This window comes from Micromys minutus (genome assembly GCF_963924665.1).
Source record: "Micromys minutus genome assembly, chromosome: 10".
Taxonomy (NCBI): Eukaryota; Metazoa; Chordata; class Mammalia; order Rodentia; family Muridae; genus Micromys; species Micromys minutus.
In genome coordinates, this window is record NC_137979.1 from 52,071,773 (window position 1) to 52,095,415 (window position 23,643).

Sequence of the window (23,643 nt, forward strand, 5' to 3'; positions counted from 1 at the left end):
GGCCTGGAACTATATAGACCAGTCTGTCCTTGAAGCCACAAAGATCCACCTGCCTCTGCTTCTGAGTGCTGGGATCAAAGATGTTTGCCTCCATGGCTGGGTCTTTTTTGTTGTTGTTATTAGATTAAAAACAATAAAACAAGGAAATTTTCTATAGCTGCTCCAACTGAGCTACTTTTCCTACAATGTATTCTCTTAAACAGCCAGTAGAAGAAATTGCTAGAAAAAGTATAAAATAGTTGATGAAGAACCTACTTCCTTATTTGTTATTTAATTGAAGGTTTCTAATTTTTTGAGTTTTAGAATTATATGGGCAATACATCTTCCCTTCTCCTTTTTTTTTTTTTTTTTTTTTTTTTTTTTTTAATTTTTTTAAGACAGGGTTTTGCTGTGTTGTCCAAGATGGTTTCTAAGTTAAGAACCTCCTGCTTCAGCCTCTTCAGTACTTGGGTTAAAGAGCATGGGTCACTGGGCTGGACTAATGATTTTTGTATATACTTTAAAGTGGAATTATATAGGAAACTACTACTTTTTTTTTCTTGTAGGCTTTTAATTTAATTTTACTTTTCTAAACAGTCAGAAATATCTATAGGTATCTTTCTCTATGACTTTTCTAAGTCTCTTCAGAGGTTTTCTAAGAAGAGGTAAGAGTTGGAGATGAGACCAGAATCATGCTGTTTCCTTCCTGTGGAGTATTAATATTATAAGGGACAAGAATAAAGAGCAGAAGGTGGGCATTCTCTTTGGGTGGAGTTTTTCTTTTTCTTTTTAAACTTGCTTTTTTAAAAGGTGTGCCCTAAGTTCCCAAGTGAGTCACTTGGGAAGTATGACAATTTACCCTCATGTTCTCTTCCAGATCAACGGATACACTTATTTTCAACCTTTAAATGTTATTTGAATGAGCAAAGATATCTGGGAGAATTTTAAAGCTTTAGGTTGGGGTGGTTTGTGTTCTGGGTTTTGAACAGTTTTTCTTCAGAGGGTGAGAACTCCAGTATTCCGTGGTGTTTCAAGAGAAAGGGATTAAAATAAAGCCAGTGATTTGAAGGTGACGAACTGCTCTGGCCAGGAGAGCTACCCTTTGACTCCCTATTAGAAGCCGACCTGCCTGTAAAGTTTGTAATCAAAAACAGTTTTTAAAGGTAGGCATATCACCAAACCCAAGCACTATTGCTGATGCCAAGAAGTGTTTACTGGCATGGATGTCTCCTCAGAGGCTATCCCAGAGTCATACAGATACAGATGAGGATGCTTGCTGCTAAACATCAGACTGAACACGGGGACCCCAATAAAAGAGCTAGAGAAATGATTGAAATTGCTGAAAGGTTTGCACCCTCATGGGAAGAACAACATCATCATCAGCCAAGGCACTGAGGTGGAGAGGGTGATTGGGAGAAGGAGGGAGCACCTTCATGGAATCAAGTTGAGGGGAAGAGGAAGGAGAGTGGGGGAGAAGGGTATAACATTTGAGATGTAAATACAGAGACTATCCAATAAAAAATAATAAAGGTAGGCATATAAAACAAGTGTTCAAAGCAGCTACTTGAGGTCCTTTAAGATGTCCTCTTTTACACACAGAGGTTTAAGAGTGAGTCTTGCTGGGTATGGTTGCCAGTCCTGTAAAAATCCCACTTAGGCTGTTAAGACAGGAGGGTGTCATGTTCTGGGCTACCCTGAGCTACATAAATAGTGAGCTCCTACCTTGACAAAAAGAAGGCAGGCAGGCAGGCAGGCAGGCAGGAAGGAAGGAAGACTAGGTCTAGAACCAATCCTGTTTCTGATTGACTTGCTGAATTTATATTTTCATTCAGTAGCCAACTATATTGTGCCATGGTGCTGTTCCTTACTCCAACTTTTCCCGTTTTTCATGGTTGAATTCTTCTGGCATTGAACAAACTATTTCCTCAGACCCAATCAGTACATTTCTATAAGTCTGGATGACTATTAAGAAAACATTAAAATTCAGATTGCTACAGCTTGATCTTAATTATCTTTTTAACCACTATGTGACTGTAGTTACAGTGTCTGTCTTGTTATTTTGAAATGATCTTGCTGTATTCCCTGACTAGCTGCATACTCGAAGTGCTCCTCTGCCTCTGCCTCTTAAGGATGGGCATTTGGGCATGTGCTACCACATCTGGCTTACCACAACTGACTTAGGGTCTGTCACTTTACTCCATGGAATGTTAGCCATGTAATTTGTGGAAATGGTGTTTTATTGTTCTGTATTGAAGTATCTTAGCCCACGTGCTTTCTTTAAATGCAGATGAACAAGAGGCATTAGACTCAATCATGAAGGACCTGGTGGCCCTCCAAATGAGCCGACGTCCCCGGATGTCTGGATATGAGACCATGAAGAACAAGGACACAGGTCACCCAAACAGGCAGGTATGTGTGGCTCTGGTAGAGTTTGACTTAATTTATTGGGGAGGGTTTTTAAATAAGGAATATATGAAAAGCTAAGACTACTCTAATACTAAGCTTGAATGCTGTGTTGTTAAATAGTTAATGATATATAGCAGCCAGGTATGGGTCCAACAGCTGGAGTTCTTGGCATAGCATTTCATCTATGAAGGATAAGAATAATGCTTTCCGTTATTATGAAGTCTATATTCATGTAATTCTTTTGCTTTTACTGATTATTTGGCAAATCAGATTCATGATCTATAGCTTGGAAGGTCTTCTGTGTACTCAGGAAAAAATAATTAATTTTCATATTAGCTTATGTAAAATATAATTAGGAAAGGTAATTCATTTATTATCACATAACATTTTAAGAGCAATGCTGAATGATTTTATTATTGTTGTTTCTTGTTACTGGCTTCAGTATTTGAGAGTGTCTTTTTATTGAGAGTCAAGTGCTGCTATAGAAAAACATTTTCTATCTCTGCTAACATTTAAATTTATGTGATGTGGAAATCATCTCATGTCTAGTATCACTTATTATCCTGTTTCCTGGGTAAGTTGGCCTTCAGAAAAGAGTGGATGGATAAGGTCCCATAAAGTTTAATGGATGTCTAGTACTCTGTGTAATAGTTGTAGTACCTAAGAATATAATATGCTTGATGAAAATTCATCCAGGACATTCTTCCTGTGGGTATTGCTATTAGCTAACCTCTTCTCATTTAACTTTGTCTATCAATTGTTCAGAGTTACAAAGAAAGTATAAGACTTTAGAACTTTATTTTATCTGTAGTCTGCTAAGATATACCCTCCCAGAGCATTTCCTGCCTTTAGGAATTCTGGTTCCCTGGGGGTTAGGGGAGTGTTTTTGTTCCATGTTAAAAAGATTAGTTTAGAAAGCTGCCTCTATTGTTGTGATTATCTTACAGAACTGGGTGAAATAACAAATCAGGTCTCATTCTTATACTTTTCATACATTATTTTGTCTAATTGTATGGTTTCCCCTGTGCTGTAATTTACTTGTATTCAAAACCATGTTGGGAAGGAACATTTTACCAGAAGTGAGTCCCCTCCCCCATGGCTTGAGTCTAATGACCTCACTTTCCTTCCTGTCTTCCTATGTGGAGTGTGCTTGCTAACACAGCTACAGTTAGCTGATCTTTTTCTAACTGGACTGTTGGCATGGATAGCAGTTAACGGGTAAAGAGAAGGCCCTAAGGGACCACTCCAGGAAAAGGCCCAGAGATAGCTTCAGTTTCATAGGAATCCTAATTAGAGCTTAAAAGCTGGGAATTGAACCCAGGTCCTCTGAAAGAGTCCCCAGTGCTCTTAACTGCTGAGCCATCTCTCTAGCCCATAAAATAGTTTTTTCATTACCATTTTGTTTTCTGACAGAGATCTGTGTTTAAGAAAAGAGGGGATGAAAAATAAAAACCTAATTTAAATAGGTGAGATGCCAAATTGGAATAAGAAATACTGAATTAGGATAAAGATTCAAACCAGAGTTGAAGCTAAAGGTAATCAAGTATTTTGGCTGGTGAGGAAAATTGTTTATTCAAGGGTAGAATGGTGTTGGCAGAGGCAAATAGCCCTTCCGTATGAGAATGGCAATACCAAGTTGGCAGAGCAAAAGAAGCCAAGAGCTGGGTTCATTGACAGAATGTTTTGCATCTGAGGCCTGAAAGAACTAGAAAACCTAATTTAAATATCTGCTTGGCAGGACTTTAGACATCCACTTCCCTAAATAAACAAGCTTCCTAACTACATTTGAGTATAAATATGCATTCTAAGTAGTTATGGGAATTCATGGGCATTGGCATCTCAGCTGTAAACATTTATTAGGAGATAAGTTTGTGTGGTTTTTTTTGTTTTGTTTTGTTTTTTGTAATTTTCCTTCTATAGGTTAGGTCCCTGGAGGCCAAGAGCATAGCAAGAGCTGGCTGAACAGCTGAATATCTTTATGACATATCCTGTGCATGGCTTTACAGTCTTTGCTACACAGCATCTCTTTAGCACTTACCAATTCACAGTTCACTATTAATGGTTGCTAGTTCTTCGGGGAGCTGGCAGCTTAGTGTAGTGAAAAGCACACCACCCAGCAGTCACAGGCTGTTTGTTACTCACCTGTTGACACTATTTTATGGTAGTTAACAATGTCAGTGACTGTAAACACATATATAAGCAACACTTAATGGTTTGTGGAGCTTTCACAAAAGATTTGGAGTAGAGCCAGGAAATAAACCTGTTGATTTCTAGTCACAAAAATTGTACTGAATATAATTCAGATAGTTTTTGTGAACCTCCATTTGAATTAGAGACATATTTAATGTGCATTGTTTCTACTTAGGAATTTTGCAAGATTAGAGAATGTATTTTTCACGTTATTAAAAATACATAAATGTAAAGTTGTAGTAATTATATATTTTTTCTGTTTTAGGACTGTGGATTTGAGCTTCGGGGAAACTCAGTTTCTAACTAGAACTGGGCATGTTGTTGTGGAACTAAAAGTCTTAAGGTCTTGCTGCCTTTATTGGCTTGTTGTTACTAATTAATTAATGGTCTTTGCAAACTTCTGAATCTAGCCGAATTTCTGAAGACCAAATTGGAGAGAGAAACAATCCTTATTTCCATGGATTCTGTTCCTAAGTCTTACTAATTTTTTCTGTGCTTGCATAGATTCCAGTGTTAGAATCTGGGTCTTCGGGTACTCACCAGTGGATATTTCTGGGTGGGAAAGCTGCTTTCTTTGTGGCAGGCACAAGCAGGGCAGGGCCTTAGTTTCCAGTTCCAAACTAGAGAATTCTAGGAGAGATCATCCTTACCAGGCCAGTGACAGCTATGAGAGAATTTTAATCCAGCAACATGGCTTCTCTGGCAAAGGTTCTCATCCAAAGACCTTCTGGGTCTGTGTGATCTGGATGGGATGCAGATATGCCCTAATGCATACCTGTGATCCCTAACAGTGAAGGTAAGCTTAGTTCATAGAAAGGAGCCACCATATTTGAAAGTGATGTCTAATTGAGGGGCAGATAAAATAACAAATCAAAAAGATTTGATGAAATGGTCAGAGATAGGATATGCCCAATGTACATGAGAATAGCATACAAAAGAGAGACTACTGAAGAACAGAGAGAGAAGAGGAGGGGGAAAGAGAGAAGGTGTGGTGTGCTATGTCTGTATGGTAGTTGAGCCCAGACAGGTTTACAGAGACAGGTTTCAGAGAGAACAAGCTAGACATAGTGAAGACAGAACCAGAGAATGAGAAGGAGCCAGAAGATTAGAACATATTGCCAAAGTTTGTGTGATGCCAAGCAGAGAAATTCAGTCAGAAGTTGAGAGAGGCTGGATTGAATCTGTCAGCTTTTAAGATTAGATTGTACAGTGGGTAGAAACTTCCAGGCATAGGTCTGGGGATAGTTAGAACAGAGAAAGAAACACTGGGCTCAGCCAAAGCCACATACTTACACAGCTTGGATATGGCTCTCATCTCATCCCATCATCTGAGTAAACAGAAGCATCATTCACACTGAGTAGGTTGTTTCTGTGGTAGCCATACTCCTAACTCTTCAGAACTCCTTTTCTTGTTCAGAGATTGCTAATGAGGGCTGGCCAGCTTGAAAATAAGATACATGTGAGCCTAGAAGTGCTCCCTTAATTTCTTATGACTCCTCACATTCATAAATTTAGAAATTATTTTTGTTGCCCTTTTCATTTAACTTATTTACTTATAATTAACTTATAATTATAATTTTATTTAATTAACTTATTTATAATTAACTATCTTTGGCAAAAGGACCATGATTCCAAATGTGTAAGGGACCACCCAAAACACAGTAAGTTTGCTGTGATGGCACTTGCCTTTAATTCCAGAACTAGAGAGGCACAGGCAGTCAGGTATCTGAGTTTCAGACAACCAGAGCTACATAGTAAGACCCTGGTGTAGGCATATATTTTTCACAACTTACCTTAATAAGGTTTAACCTTCCTCTAGCCCACTACTTATCAGAGGTAGTAAAAAAGAAAGGTTATTAGGATATGGGGGAAGTGGACCTGTTTAGAAATAATTCTTTGGGGGCAATTCCAATCTTTATGGTTCTCAGTTCAGTACACTCTCAAACACCAAACACAAATCAGCAGCTGCAGTCTGGTCCACTTGGCGACACCACATACGAATCAGTAAAGCCAGTTCAATCCAGAAGAAACCATGAGGCTCACCAGTGGGCCCGAGTGTGCAGAAGTGGCAAGAAGCCACAGGGATTTCATGAGAAGTTCTTTGATGAGTTTCTCTCTATGAAGTCACTACAGTCAAAGATGAGCAACACAATATATGCATGTAGTTAGCAAAGACTAGCAAGGTAGAGCAAAGCCATTGTCTGTGAGGTCATATTTATATTCTTTTTAAACATCACATGTCTGCTTGAGCAAAGCATTCTTTCACCTGTCTGCCCCATCATTTTAACCTAACTAACGTTCCAGAGAAACCAGAAATGTCCTCTTTACCCTAGTTGTGTTTGTTTGTTTTAAAGAGCAACTATAGAAAGAAAGGACAGTGTAAAGTTAGAAGAACGGGTATAAGAGAAGATAAGTGAGGGACAGTTGACAGTGTTTACTAAATAAACTCTGAATTTCTTAGTCCTTAAAGCCCTTTTGGAGTCCATGTGCAGACTTGAAATCATTTCTGCTTAAGTTTGGTGGTATTGTCAGCTTTTTATATTGTCCTTGTTGAGTTTGAATCAACCCTGAGGTTTGCCTTGTCAACTCTACCTTTGGACCAAGGACTTAATTTGACTGAATCTTAATTATATTTTGTTATTCGTTTGTTGCTTTTGTGGTTTTTGTTTGTTTGTTTCTTTGCTTATGTCTTAGGGTTTTATTGCTATGAAGAAAACCCATGACCATGGCAACTCTTACAAGGGAAAACATTTAACTGGGGCTGGCTTATAGTTCAGTGGTTTAGTTTATTTTTATTTTAATGGTGGGAAGCATGGTGTTATGAAGGTAGATGTGTTGCTGGAGAGGTAGCTGAGAGTTCTGCATCTGGATCCAAAGGCAGCAGGAAGAGACAGTGAACCACTAGGCCTAGCTTGAGCTTTTGAAACCTCAAAGCCCACTCCCAACCCCAGTTATACAATTCTTCCAACAAGGCCACACCTCCAGTAATGCTATTTCTTAAGAGTTTATAAGAGAGAATTTCATTCAGACCATCACAGCTGTTTTTATTTTTTTGAAATAGGGCCTCATACAGTCCAGGCTTGCTTTGAATTACTTTAGCAACTTTGAACTTTAATCCTCCCCCCTCCGTCTCTCACGTGGTAGGATTATAGGGAGGTGCCCTCACACTTAGTTTCATGGTACTGGAGATCCAACAAAGCATGTGTATGCTAGTCAGGTATTCGACCTACTAAGCTATACCCCAAGCCTGAGTATTTGTGTTGGTATTTTTCCCTCAGTAGCTGTGACACCTCTTCAGCCAGTTTAATATATGTCTGTAGTCAAGCTTCTTAAAAAAAAAAAAAACCCTCACACACACGAAATGTGCCATGTTTTATGTACCCCAGAACTTACGTAGTCTTGCTGGGAAATGGGAAATATCTGGGAAAGAGAGTGGGAAGGAAGAGAAGGAAGATGGGTATGGGTCATATGCTTATAACCCCAGCATCCATTCAGGAGAGGCAGGAGGATCACTGCTTTATGCCAGCCTGATCTATATAGTGAGACCTTTTCTTGGGAAAAAATGAGGGTTGAAGATGGGAAAAATGAGAGGGAGGATTTGAGAGACGTGATAGCTGGGGTTGGCTGTGTATCCTGACATTTATAGAGAGTGAGTACTGGCAGGAGCTAGGAAAGTGAAACATGTGAGCTTGGGTCATAGCCTTTATGATTTCAAGTAGAAATGGTATTTGAACCAGATGTAAAGGATATAAAAGTTTAGTTAGATGAGAATAAGGGGTAACAATGAGGAGAAGGGTGATAAAAAAAAACCTAGGGGAAAGACTATGGCATATTTGAGCTGGCTGTAAAACAGGGTTTCTGGGGGAATGGGCTATATATAGTATAGTTAGGTAAGCTGAAGAAGCTTCAGGTGATAGCAGAGAATTTAGAATTTCTTCTACAGGTCGAGGGGCATCACTAAAAATTTTTGTAACAGGAAGGAACATAGCAAGAGGTAATTAGATGGTTTGGATTGGAAAATGTAGAATGAGCAGGATAAATACTAGGGAATAAAAGAATAGCGTGAGTGGAAGAGAGGAACTGAGGAGTGTGGAAATGGCTTTAAGAATTCAGAGTTAGCAGGGTGTGGAGGTACACGTGCTTAATGCAACACTTGGGGGCAGAAGCAGGTGGGTCTCTGGTTTACATGGTGCTCTTGCTGTCCTGGAGATAAAGATAGAGACAATAAACAAAATGAACAATAAATTCAGGGCTAAGGGGAAAGGGTCTCAACAGTGGTGATACCAGAAAGAATGGGAAGCAGAATTTTATGCTAAAGGCATTTAAGAGAATAAGTGGGAAGGAAGGAAAGGCTCAAGATCTTAGAGATTGATGTGTAAGTAGATGAGTATGTGAGTATGTAGATTATGTATTTTTTATCTCTCGAATTTAATTATTTTTATTTTATGTGTTTGCCTGTTTTGCTTTAACTGTGTATATGAGCCAGGTGTGTGCCTGGTGCCAGAAGAAATCAGGAAAGGCCAGCAGGGCTTCTGGAATTGGAGTTATAGAGGTTGTAAGGTCCCATATGGGCATTGGGACCTGAACCTGAGTCCTCTGGAAGAGTAGCCAGTGCTCTTAACTACTGAACCATCTCTCCTGACTGACTGTCTTCCTTCCTTCCTCCCTTCCTCCCTCCCTTCCTCCCTCCCTTCCTTCCTTCCTTCCTTCCTTCCTTCCTTTCTTTCTTTCTTGAGGAGTGGATAGGTAGACATGCCAAGTATTTTAAGATGCTCGATTTCTTCACAAGCTTTGTTTTGTTTTATTTTTATTTATATAAGTACACTGTAGCTGTCTTCGGACACACCAGAAAAGTGCATGGGATCACATTACAGATGGTTGTGAGCCACTGTGTGGTTGTTGGGGAGTGAACTCAGGGCCTCTGGAAGAGCAGAGCAGTTAGTGCTCTAACTGAACCATCTCCAGTCCTCCTCCAGACTTTCTAAAACAGTTTTATTTATGTGCAGAAGAGGCTGTCAGATTCTCCGGGGCTGGAATTAATTGCTATCGTGAGTTGCCTGACATGGGTGCTGGGAGCTGATCTCTGTGGGCTTCTTGAAGAGTAGCACATGCTCTTACCACTAAGCCATTTGCCCCTCAAATTTAATATGATGACACAGAAGAGTGATGTGGCTAGAGGTAGCATTTGTAAAACCTTGGGTTTGACCCCTAGAGGAGAAACAAAAAGAAATACTGACATTGAGAAGGGAGACTAGCTTAAGAGGGTAGTTGATATAGACACCTAGGCTAGGTTAAGAAATTACAAGGAGGGGAAATGAGACTATGCACATGTGTATTGTGTGTGGTTTGATTTTTGCAGGTTTCCACTTCCCCATCTGCAGTTTTGAAAAACCTAAAAATTCTGTAAAACTAAAATTTTAGGGTGTTTTTTGTTGCTGTTACTTATTTTTATGTGTATGGGTATTTTGCTCACGTGTCTGTGTGTGATGTGTGTGACTGGTGCCTGATATAATGCAGTTACTGATGGTTGTGAAGCACCACAAGGACACTGGAAATCAAACCCAGGACCTCTGGACGAATAGGTAGTGCTCTCACCCACTGAGTTACCTCTTCAGTCTCAGGTTTTTTGTTTGGGACACTCAATTGACAACAAAACAAACCATATGCTGTATTAACAAATAAACCTTGAATCTTTGTGCCTTAACTTGGTGTGTCCAGTATGAGGAGGAGGATAACTTTCTCTATAAACACTATACTCATGTTGAGCAGGGCAGGCACTGCCTTTAAACATCTGGCTGCCAGAATATAGAATTTAGTTCTGTCCCAGCTGTTGATCAGAACCACATACAGCTAACTTCTGGAAATAACGAGCGTATTCTGTCTTGGCTGTAGGTTGCTTCCATAGCTTGCTGTCCGAAAAAAGAAAGAAGCAGTATATGATATCTAAAGTACATACCATGGTACCTTTCCAAGTCCTAAATGTGCAGTCCAGACACTTTTGCTTCCAAGTATTTTGGCTAAAAGATAGTGGAGTTTTTGTAATTATTTTTTGAGAATTTGTATGTCAGATACCATTTGAATCTCATTTTTGTGATGATATAACTTAAATTTTTGAGGAGTCTATCCCTTAAAGTAGGATCACCAGTCTCATTTTACAAATGTGAAAATTGAATCACAGAGAAGTTTAAATGACAAGAGCAAGTTGCACAACCAGGACACTGGAGAATCAGAATTTAAGGAAGGTAGTTTGGCTCCTGTGCTGACATTAAAACAAAAAGTTTTGTATGTGTTTGAGTATTTTGCCTAAATGTGTGTATGTGTAATGTGAACATATCTGGTGACCAAGGAGGTCAGAAGAGTGCATCAGATCCCCTGGAGTGGGAGTTGTAGATAGTTGTGAGCCACTTTGTGGATGCTGATAACCAAATCCCAACCTTCTGCAAGAGCAGCAAGTGCTTTTAGCCTCCAAGCTATCTCTTCAGTCCCCAACACTATCTTAATTATTAATTTTATTTTTTAAAAACAGTCTCAGTATGTAACCCTGGCTATCCTGGAACTCACTATGTAGATTAGTCTAGCCTTGACCTCATAGAGCAATAAGTTCCTCTATTGGCTGAGTTCTCTCTGGTCTCCAGTGCTGCCTCCTTAATGAATCTATATCTGCTTCAGATACACGTCAGGCAGAAGAAGCTTTGCTTCATCTTAGATTGGGTTGGGCCTAAGGATATAAGAATCCTCTGTTTAGAGGTTGACTGAAGAGAAGGTATTGAGAGGAGCAAAACGCCCGAAGTCCAAAAGCTGGGTGGTCACGTGCTGGGGGAGGGGTAAGAGAGGCCATGAAAGAGGAACCAACAAAGGAACCCAAGTGGTTAGAATGCTGTTAAATTCTTTAGGTTGGAAACAAATCATAGAAGTCAGGAGACTAGGTCTTAACCAAGTCAAGGGGATTAGTGAAGGAGTTGAGCATAGCTGTCTTTATCTGAACTTTCCTTATTTGTGGCTGACAGGACAAACTCAGATTTGGGAATTAGCTCAGATTAGTCTATCTTGGCCTAGGATGATATGCATTGAAATTTGCATTCTGTTCTATAATAGCATCGGGAAAGGCATCTTTTTATATACTGTTTTACTAGTCATGGGCTTGCTAAACTTTGGTAGTAGTGATTTAGAGTTTGAAGTAAAATTTCAGTTCTCTTTTGCACTAATTTAACATAGAGCAATGCTTGAGTTATGGACCACCCTGGAATAGATTAATTCCTTCACTTCAATAAAGGGTCTGAGGAAGATCCTTACAGGTGTATCTAAGTACAGTGTTGGTTTAGTTGAAGAGTGAGTACTTTTACTATGCTTTAAGCCATAATTTTAAGAAATTTTAATTATATTTTAGTTTATTCTGTGTGTACTTGTATGCCAGGTTATGTGTACTGAGATCAGAGGACAACTTTTGAGAGTTGGTTCTTTTTCTTCACCATTTGGGTCTTGGCATTGATCTCAGGTTTGGCTGCAGGTGTCTTTATCAGCTGAATCATCTCACTGGTCCCTGAATCATCTATCTGGCTCTGATATTATTTTATTCTAGTTCAGTTATTCTTAAGGTATGGCCTAGAGACCCTGTAGGACCCTTTGGTCCTTTGAAAGAAACTGGGAGTATATGGAGTTAAAGCTATTTTCATAATAACACTATGATATGCTACACCCTGTTTACCTCATTCTCGTAAGGATATATTGTGGGATTTTCCAGAGGTTTCATGATATAGGTTATTACAGTAGATTGAAAGCAGAAACAGGCATGAAAATCCTGCTCTCTTAGGCCATGCATTAAAGAGATTTGCATTCAGTCACTATTTTTAAAATATTAATATTTTACATTAAAAGTAAACACAGAATGAACTTGCTATTATTAGACAAAGTATAGTCTTTACATATAAGAAATTTCCTTGAGAGTTGCAGTAATTTTAGGATGTGTATTGGAACCAGTGTTCCATTTCAAGGATTGGAAAGGAATTCCAGCTTTCCAGTCCCCTGGGAAAAGGAAGCCCTTTATGCATACTTCCTCCCTTATAAACTCCCTTTTCTACTGTGTCATTTCATTTCCGTGTGTTCCTCATCTTTAGATGTCTGAAGCCCACTTTCTTCCCAGCTACAGTCTATTTGTCTTTTTCAGAATGACTTTCATTAATTGATTGTGAATTGTTTTTCTTTTTATCTGTTATTTACTGATTTCCTGGCTATTGCTTGCAAAACACTATGCCCGACTTTTTCTTCTCTGATATCTCTTTTGTTTTTCTGTCATTTTCAGATTCCCTCAAGGTATTTGCAACTAACTAGGACTATATAAGCCTACACTGCACCCAGTTTACTTTTTATTTCTAACATTTACACTCATTTTTGTTCTTATATCTATTCATCCATTTAAAAAAATGTTATTAACCACACATATAATATGCCATTTCTTTGTTTGGCACAGGGGTACAGAAACTAGATAAGCAATCCTCGCCTTTCCAAATTTATAGGCTACCTGGATAGTCACTTTGGATTAAATTAAGTAGGAACAATATCTAAGGTTATTTGTCTAGTTTCCTTCTTTACTGGGGTAACCTTGTGAGGATTATGGGAAGTCAATGATAGAACTAACAGCAGCAGCTATAGAAACAAGAACTATGTATTACATGTCTACTTCATGTCAGATATTTTCCTAATATTATCTCATTTAGTTCTCATAGCAACTCTGAAAGGTATGTTTAGCCCCATTCTGCAGTTGTAAACACTGAGATACAAAATGATAAGCGATGTTACATTATCTGTAACTAGAAAGATATGCAGCAAGATTTCTTGTTTTGTTTAGCTGAATCAGCCAGCAGAGAATAGTATTTTATTACTAATGTATGTATGTATGTATGTATATATGTATGCATATGCCTGAGGCTAGAGGCAGCTTCTGGAGCTGGAGTTATAAGCAGTTGTGAGCTACCTCATGCGAGTGCTGGTAATCTTCAGGAACAATGCATGCTCTTAATCACTGAGCTGTTTCTGCAGCCCCAAGAAGAAAAGGTATCATGACCAGGTGGCAATAGGTAGAGAAATTCAGAGCAGTTGTAGAAATAGTGAACATGTAAAATGAGAAAGCTATTGTATCAGGGCAGAGCATCCAACCAGTAGTGGCCACTTAGGAATTCTGTTAAAGTATTTGGAAGCTGGAGAGAGAGTACAGCAGTTGAGAGCATTTGCTATTATTTCAGAGGACCTGACTTTGATTCTCAGCACCCGTATCAGGCAGTTTACAACCACCTGTAACTCCAGCTGTAGGAGGATCCAGTGTCCATGGCCTCCAAATATACCCACACTTATGTGCACATACCACGTACAGATACACACACAAAATCATAATTAAAAATAAAAAATAAAACTTAAAGAGTGGGTTTTGTTGTTTCTGAATTGAATTGTTGTGACACATTAGAATTGAAAGAATGTAACACATTAGAAAATAATGGTCTTTAGCCCTGAGAGGGGGATATGGACATGGGTTCCACCCCTAACCAAGAAGTTGTTTGCAACTGTTGTTGGGAAAGTGAAATCAACTTTTTTTTTCTAATGCAGTGCCACTGGGTGTATCAGTCTCACTCCAGGGCAGGCCACGTGTTCAGGAGTAGTTGTCCTACAAAATTAACTCTTTTCTTGTTTGTTTTTTTGTTTTGTTTTGTTTCATTTTGTTTTGGCATTTTTTGTTTGTTTTATGGATTGTTTTGTTTGTTTTGATTTTTTTTTTTGTTTTGTGTTTTTGTTGGTGTCTTCGTAGTCTACTGCTGGGAAGAGACATTGTGTATAACCAAGGCAGCTCTTACAGAGAAGCAATTGCTGGGTGGTGGTAGCACATGCTTTTAATCTCAGCACTTGGGAGGTAGAGAGGAAGGCAGATCTCTGAGTTCCAGGTTATCTGGATCTACAAAATTGAGTTTTAGGATAGCAAGGGATACACAGAGAAACCCTGTGTTGAAAAATAAAAACAAAGCAAAAAAATTTTAAATAAAGCATTTAGTTGGGGGCTTGCTCACAGAATCAGAAGGTTAGTCCATGACCATCTGTGGTGGAAGCAGACAGGCAGTAGCTGAGAGTTATAGCATGTGAGTGTGCGAGCGCCTCTGACATGGCCATTTGAAACCTCAACTCCCCCCACCCCCAAGTGATGCATCTCCTTTAACAAGGCCTAGCATTTAAACATGAGTCTGGACTAAACCACCACAGTGGTTCTGTTTGGTTTTGAAAAAGTGAGGAAAAAAACAAAAAGTTGGGTGGGTGGGGGAGATCCTGAGGGGACTTGGGGAAGGGGAAAACATGATCAAAATATATTGTATGAAAAAATTTTGAAGAATTAAAAAAGGGGAAGAGTAAAGCAGAATTTTCAAGATTAAAAGAGTGGTGGTCTTCTGAGTGGAGAACCTGGAACATGAGCCATTACATGTTTTATTACTGGTAATGTTTGCCCAGTGCCTAAAGGGCTACCCATGACTTAGTGGAAACTTCAGAGAACTCTCTAACCTATTTGTTACTCCTTTTGGCAGAGTGACGTCAGAATCAAGTTTGAACACAATGGGGAGAGACGGTAAGTTGCCTTCTGTGTTAATGTATGCTGAAGTCCTGGGAAAGCACTGAACTCAGAAAACTACCTCTAGTTATAAGACTTTCTCTTTTAAATTTACATTTCTTGTTAATGTTTTAGTTATAATTATTTTGTAAAAAGCCAAGGTGGAAATTCTCAGAGAAAAATGTCATTCTATTTAATTCAAGGCACATTTAGGGGCATGGTCTCTGTTCACCTACATGAGCTCTCAGTGCTGTCACACATGCCCTTCTGCAGCCCCCTCTCATCCCTTTTCTCCTTTCCTGTGTATTTCCTTAGTTACTTGTCTACTGCTGTAACAAACACCATGATGGAGGCAACTTACAAAAGTTTTAGATCAGAGTTCTTGATAGGGAAGCAAAGACATGGCTATAGCAGTCACTCAGCTCACATCATGATTCAGAAGTAGGAGGGAAATGGTGGGAATCTTTAAAACCCCAAAGCCCACCCTCAGTAACACAGCTTCTCCAACGAGGCCACGCTTCCTGATTTTCCCCATATAATTCTGCCAGTGGGAATCCAGTATTCAAACCTGATCCTGTAGGGGGCGTTCTCATTTGAATCACCACAAAGGGGTAAACAGCATTCCTACAAGGTTAGAGTCCTGCTGTAGGTGCCTCCGTACCTCTACTCCTTCTCTTTATTCTGAAAGTTTGTTGTGGCTGATTCATTTCAACCCACTTTAACGTCAGCTCCAAAGGAGATGGATAGTTGCTGTTCTCCCTCAAAATGACCTGTTCTCAGAGAAATGTACAAGTTTGGAAGAGCTTCCTAGTGAAAGTATTGTGGAAATGGGAATACTGCTTCTTTGAGGTCTGGGGCTATTCTAAACCTAGGGGAGGGAAGAGCAGAGCTCTGTCCCCCAGTTCCATCCTGTCCTCCTGTGTCCTGACAGTAGCAGGGAAGTTAAGCTGCCACTTCATCATTGGCACTTTAGTTTCTGGCCTGACAGTTTTGAGGAATGAACAAATTTAGAGCACCAGAGGTTTTTCAGAAGCAGATATGGAATCAAAAGCTCAATTGTATTGGAGCTTAATTATGCAGTTACAGTCTCCTGAATCCCCTGTTCCCAAAGTGGTATGCAGTTTCAGTGAGTCGACTTAAACTGTGAAAGTGTATGTGTGTGATTTCAGAGAAGCTGCCAGAGAGAAACCACAGGTATTTAAGGTAGTCAGGCAGGAATGGCTTTCTGAAGCTTGAGCCAAAGAGTGCTGCTATAAGGTTTTGAATTATCTACCTTTTCCCCCCCTTTTATTATTGGAGTTGTTTTCAGGAACCATAGCATTTTGCTGTTTGTGTACTATGTGTAGAATTGAGAACTTAAAAGAGTTTGTAGTTCCAAAGAGCCAAACTTAAGCTGTTCTGTGCCAGATATTCTAGCTTCATGTATTTCATTTCTTATAATTTTGTAAAGAGGGTCATTGTGGACTTTCTTTAGTGTTTACAGGAAAGTAATATCTTTTCTTTTTTAAAAATCTTTTATGTGTCCATTTGCCTTCATATATGTTTGTGTCACTGTGTACCAGTTGCCTGAGGAGGCCAGAAGAGAGCACTGGATCCCCTGGAACTGGAGCTAGGATATTAGCTGTTTTGTGGACAGTACTTGGAGAGACAGCTATAGGTCCTCTGGAAGAACAGCTGGTGCTCTTTTAACTACTGAACCGTCTTTCTAGCCCCAGTATCTTTATAAATGAAGGCCCGTGTGGATTTGGAATTTACAGAAGAGGTGGAAGAAGTAGTGACTTGTTCGTTTGTCCAGGCACTCACTTTCATAGAATTCCAGGAGTGGAGGGCCTTGACTATTCTGTAAGAAGGCAGAGAGGATGACTGGTTCCCTCCAGAAAACTTGGTTCTAAGACATAATTCAGCATTTCCTAAGATCTGTTAGTCAGTGGGATGGCAGAAGCTTGACCCTTACTAGCTCTGGAAAGCCAGTTTCTCATCATAACCAGACTTCAAAGCAGTTTAGGTTGACTGACTGTCTCATAGCCGGACTTGATGCAGAGAAACTTATCTCTGAGCTTGGTTGCTCTCCAAAACTGTGGGAGGGGCATTCCCTCATACCAAGGCTCGAGAGATAGTCTTTTTGATTTTCCTCTTCGATTCTTCCTTCCTTCCTTCCTTCCTTCCTTCCTTCCTTCCTTCCTTTCTTCCTTCCTTCCTCTCTTCCTTCCTTCCTATCTTTTTTTTTAAGGGAATCAGAGTTGACATAATTTTTTACTATTTAACTCAGGCAGGCATTGAACAAACTTTGTATCCCAGGCCAACCTAGGACTTGGGATCCTCCTGCCTCAGCCTCTTCCCTCCACAAGACTGGATTTCTCTGTGTAGCCTTGGTTGTCCTGGAACTCACTCTGTAGACCAGGCTGGCCATGAACTCACAGAGTTTCTACCTCCCAAGTGCTGAAATTGAAGCTATGCATCATCACTGCCCAGTTTTTTATATGTATATATTTTTATTTGATGTGCATTGGTATTTTTTCCACAAGTATGTCAATGTAAGGATGCCAGAACTCCTGGAACTGGACGTAAAGACAGTTCCTTATGCTCTTAACCACTGAGCCAACACATGTGCCCCAATCCCAAGTTTAAAAAATTTTTAAACTAATTTGTATTTTGTTTTGTTTTATTTGTATGGGTGTTTTGTCAGCATGTATGCCTGTGTACCACTGTGTGCCTTGTTCATTAGAAATCAAACCTGGTTCCTCTAGAAGAGTAGATAGTGCCCTTAACTACAGAACCATCTCTCTAGCCATGCACCTTCTAATTTAATGTTTTATTTTATTTATTTTTACCAATCCCAGCCTTTATTGATTTTCTTGACTTTTATGGTTTAGTTTTATCGGTGATTTATTTTGTTGTTAGACAGTTTGTGGTTTTGAGACAGGGTCAAACTGAACTTTTACATCTCACCATCCAGTTCTGTCTAGCCCCTGTAGACTAGAGTGCTCTCAGGTTTACAGAGATCTGTCGTCTACTTGACTTCCAAGGGCTGGGATTAAAGGCATTTTGGACAAGAGTTTAAATTTTTGTTGTCAAAGCAAGTGCCCTATCACTTAGCTTTATTCCCAGTCCAAGAGGACAAATTTGACAGCAAAATTATTTTCTGTGGTTATTTCTGTGCATATGTATGCTCCCCATAGACTTACATGTTTGAATGTTTGATTTCTGATTGGCTGTTCAGGAAGGATTAGGAGGTACAGGTTGGGGGAGGTATGCCACTGGGAGAGGGCTCAAGGTTTCAAAAGCCTATCAGGCCCAGTGTCTGTCTGCTGCATGTAGATGAGAGCTAATGTTCCAGCACCATGCCTGTCTGTGTCCCACATCACCGTGATGGTTATGGACACATCTTCTGAAACTATAAGCAAGCCCCCAATTAAATGGTTTTTCTTTTCTTTTGTAAGTTGCTTGGTTATGGTATTCACAGCAACAAGACAGTAACTAAGATAGTTTCTAAATTTTAAATATATGATTAACCAATATTCTTGTTCCCATTTAGAATTATAGCATTCAGCCGGCCTGTGAGATATGAAGATGTGGAGCACAAGGTGTCAACAGTGTTTGGGCAGCCTCTTGATTTGCATTATATGAATAATGAGGTACGAAAGATGAACGGGGAAGGGCCAAGAAGGACAGCCATGTGCATTTTCTTACCTTTTACCTGAAAATTTGTCAGTTTGTTTCTTTAGTACCATCTGAGGGTTTTCTGTTTCTGGAGCCTCTTATTAATTGTAACAACTGGGACTTTTATTTACTGTATAAGAGGTTACTTAGCACTTTCATCCTCTAAGACTTTTTTTTTTTTTTGGTTTGTTTCTTTATATTTTTGCAATAGGTTTTTGCTGATGTTGTTTTCCTCAGCACAGCCTTAACAAAAGTGAAAATTTTAGCAGGAGTTGGGATGGTGTAAGGAACTAAGGAATAGATCATCTATTGCAGTCATAAAGGGTTTCAAAAGTTAGCATCTAAGCTGGGTGGTGGCACATGCCCTTATTCCCAGTTTGAGGCCAGCCTGGTCTACAGAGAGTTCCAGGACAGCTAAGGCTACACAGAGAAACCCTGCCTTGAAAAAACAAACAAGTTAACATCTGATACATTGATTAACTATTTCATTTATTTCTCCAACAGTCCTTATTTATTTCTGTTTCATATCTCACTTAGGACGAAATTTTTTTGAAGATTATTTTTTCCTGCTTTTAAAGGCTGCAATTGGTTTAAGCTAGTGTTTTCTATTATTCTGAAAGGCAGTGTATGCTTATTTAATAGAAAACATGTATGTTACGGGGACTGTGTTGGGGACAGTTGACATGAGTCTGCCGTCCAAGTGCTTCATCACTGAACCACATCCTTAACCTCTTACAGTATAGTTTTATATTTCACAACAAGTTAGAAAATGTCTCTGTAACTTAGTCCCTAAATTGGTGGTTGCTGAGATGTGTGTGTATGTGTATTGCAGGTTTATTTTGTTTTGTAAGACAGTCTCAATATAAAGCCAAGGCTATATCTTTCTGCTTCAGACACCTCTGTGCTGGGATTATAAGTGTGCACTCATACCTGGTCTTAGTTGCTGAAGGTCTTATTTTGTTTTTTTATACAAGGTCTTGCTAAGTAGCCCATGCTGGCCTTAAAACTGTAGTCCTTTTGCTTTTGCTTCCTAATTCCTGGCATTACAAGTAGCAGCAATCTTTAGTTTTTTTTTAAATAAAGTTTTAAAATATGTCAAAGTTGGTAAGTAAATCACTAACTATAATATACAAAAATATAGATGCATCTGGGTGGTGGTGGCACAGGCTAAGTCAGTCAAAGTAAAAATCTTTTTATTATTATTGTTGCTGTTTTATTGGGACAAGATCTCTATCTATAACCCAGGCTAACCTGAAACATGCCATGTTGCCAAGGCAGACTGGCCTCAAACTTGTGTAATTCTCACACTTCAACCTTCTTAGTGCTGGTACAGTAGGTGCATGCCACCATCTCTGTCCTAAGACTAGAGCTTTAAAAGTTGAGCTGAGGGTCTGGAGACATGGTTCAGTAGTTAAGAGCACTTGTTACTTTCACAGAGAATGCAGATTTGATTCCCAGCACCACATGGTAACTCTCGACTATCAATGATTCTAGTTTCAGGATATCTAACACCTTTTTCTGATCTTTATAAGCACAAGGCACAAACATGGCACACCTACATTTATTCAGGCAAAGCATGCATACACATTAAAAAAATAAAGAATCAAGGGGCTATAGAGGTGGCTCAGCAGATGAGTACTTGCTTCTGCAGAGGACTCAGGTTTGATTCCCAGCATCCACATTAAGCAGTTTATAATGACCTATAATGCAATTTCTAAAGGATATGATGTACTCTCTAGTCTTTGCAGACACCTGCATGCATGTGGTACACATATACATACACTTAGGCCCACACATAAAATAAACTTTTAAAACAAAGAGGTTTGGCATTGTAGTGTATGGCTTTAATACTCAGGAGGCAGAGACAGAAAGCTTTCTGTGAGTTCAAGGCCAGCCTGGTCTACAAAGTGAGTTTCAAGACAGCCAGAGCTACATAGACCCTGCTCATAAAACAAACATAACAAAGTGAAACATAACATGCATATAACACACACATATACACTGTATGATTCCACTTACATTAAAAGTTTAGAAAATACAAGTCTAGAGATAGAAAATATGCTGCTGGCTGCCTGGCATTGGTAGTAGGGATGGGGGACAGACTATAAATGGGCATAAGATATCTTTGTAGTGATTGCACTATTTGAAGATTGAGAAGAACTGATGGATACACAACTCTAAATCTCTTTAGGGATTACTTCACACTGAGAGGAAACAACCTTATAATTTCAGCTAGATCTCTTAAGACCCCAATGTAGCCAATGAGATTGTCTCTCTCTAAACGTATTTTAGCTTTTGTTTTTGCCAAGTAATGCATTGATACAGATTTATATTTTGTATGATTTTCTGTGTCTTGTTCTTGTAGCTCTCCATCCTGTTGAAAAACCAAGATGATCTCGATAAAGCAATTGACATTCTGGATAGAAGCTCGAGTATGAAAAGCCTTAGGATACTACTGTTATCCCAAGACAGAAACCATGTAAGTAGCCTCTGTCACTGCCCAGCAACTGAAGACAGAGTTTACATTTCTTCATCTTGCCTTGCTTATTTGATAGAATAGTGTGTTTCTTAGCCATAGTTAGAGTATCAGAGTATTCAGTACAGCCCCATCAGGGACCAGCATGTTTTCTACATTTGATTTCGTTGGGAGCCAGGATTGTTAGGGTGAGTTACAACAAAGATTATTTGACTAACAGTATTGGGGTAGGGAGTATTTCATGATAAAGGAGAACACACACACACACACACACACACACACACACAGTCCTTCTATTAAATTTTGACCTTAATGAGAGATATTTATGTAGCATAAGAGTTACCAAAAGCTGTTAGGGATTTGAGACTCATAAGCTTTTTGAACATAACTTCCTCAACTTCTTCGCCTTGCCTCACCTTGCCTGGGAGACACATTATGAGAAATGCACTTTTACTTCTGTTCACTGGGGGGTTGGGGGAGATGGCTGTAGAGTTTACCAGCTTAAAGTGGCTGCTTTACCAAATGTCTGGGACATATCTCTTACATAATTTCCTGTACTGAATGGTCCCTCTGGATGTACATTCTGTGAGTATGCTTGCAATCTTGACCTGTCTGCTATCACTGGAGATGCATGTTTCTTAGCATTCTTCCTTTTCTTAAACGTGAAGACAACAGACTGAGGACAGTTAGTATGGCTATATGAGATGTGGTCTATGGACATAGAATGCCACGTTACTTTAGGTGGACTGGCCCTATGCTGCCATTTTATTTTACTTTATTTGTTTTGTGAGATAGACGGAGAGAGAGACAGATACAGAGAAACAGACAGAAATAGAGACAGACAGATGCACAGACCAACACATGGGCCTAGCATGGGCTTTTGAAACCTCAGCATACTTAGTGACACATTTTCTCTAACAATCCTAATCCTTTTGATTCTCAGCCAGTCCCACTTTTTTGGTGACTAAGCATTCAAAGCCATGAGCCTGTGGAGGCCATCCTAATTTAAACCACGACAATTGCCTACTGCCCTTGCTTTTAGCTTCTCATTCTCGTCTTTTTCATATTCTTTAGCTTATTCCTTCCTTATCTGCAGTCAGCCCATACATTCTTTTGGGTTCTTTGCTTGTTTGTTCAGCAGCCAGTTTGATTTTTATCTATTACAGTGTATCAGCATTGTTGGTTATTTTATTATTTTATTTCTTCAGTTTGGATGTAGTTTTCATACTAGTTCATAATTTGGTTAGTAATTGTCTTCTCATTGAATATTTGTAGATTATATCACAAAAGACTATAAATTCTAAGGACAGGAGCTGTATCACTGTTTTAAGACACCTTTTCATCCTTTCTCTAGATAGTACACAAAGAGTACTTTGGAAACTCTGTCTTAGTTAGGATTTCTAATTCTGCAATAAAACCCCATGTCCAAACACAAGGTGGGGATGAAAGGCTTGGCTTACACTTCCATTTCACTGTTCATCATTGAAGGAAGTCAAGTTAGGAACTCAAACAGAGCAGGAACCTGGAGGCAGGGGCTGATGCAGAGTCCATGGAAGAATGTTGCATACTGACTTGTTCCCCATGGCTTGTCCAGCCTACTTTCTTATAGAGTCCAGGATTGTACAACCCACAATAGATGAGGCCCACCCCCATTAATCACTAATTAAGAAAATGCCTTATGGGGCCAGCCATAGTGGCTCATGACTGTGATCCTAGCACTCGAGGGGTAAAGGCTGATGGATCTCTGAGAGTTCAAGGCTACCCCTTGGTCTGCAAAGGGAGTCCAGGACAGCCAGGGCTTTGTTACACAGAGAAATTGTGCCATGAAACACCCAAATGAGAGAGAGAGAGAGAGAGAGAGAGAGAGAGAGAGAGAGAGAGAGAGAGAGAGAGAGAGAAGGAAAAATGCCTTACAGCTGGATCTGAAGGAGACATTTTCTTAATTGAGGTTCCCTCCATTCAGATAACTCTTGTGTTGATATAAGACCAGTCAGCACAAACACTTAGCAAAAGTTGATCATTTTAACAAATCTCTCTTCCTTATACAAGAGGCTGTTGTGGCAATTTAGTAGAACTATTGCCTGAGAACTATCACCTCTGACTGATGGGATGCCTGTACTCCTCTGCTCCCCTGATGAGATCTTAAAAACAGCTAGTCATTTACATCCATGTTCCAGTTATCAAGAGGTGCATGAGGTGACAGATGAGCTGTGGCACAGAATTATTTAAAAGGTGATTGACCATTGGAGCTCTGACACTCATGGTTGTGAATAGGACAAATGCTACACAAATGTCTCAGGTCCTATAATTTAAAGCAGTGGTTCTCAACCTGTGGGTCATAACCCCTTTG

The 23,643-nt window shown here is 39.5% G+C and overlaps 1 protein-coding gene across 2 annotated transcripts in view; it reads left to right on the forward strand.

Moving 5' to 3' along the window:
- The window catches only part of MAP3K3 (mitogen-activated protein kinase kinase kinase 3), a 64,168-nt gene that overhangs the window by 9,626 nt on the left and 30,899 nt on the right, over positions 1-23,643 (forward strand). For both annotated transcript variants that reach the window (XM_080922712.1, XM_080922713.1), the window contains exons 2-5: positions 2,267-2,388; positions 15,135-15,175; positions 18,693-18,792; positions 21,183-21,296. In XM_080922712.1, the coding sequence (XP_080778838.1) occupies positions 2,267-2,388; positions 15,135-15,175; positions 18,693-18,792; positions 21,183-21,296 (377 nt within the window). The remainder of the gene's footprint in view (positions 1-2,266; positions 2,389-15,134; positions 15,176-18,692; positions 18,793-21,182; positions 21,297-23,643) is intronic.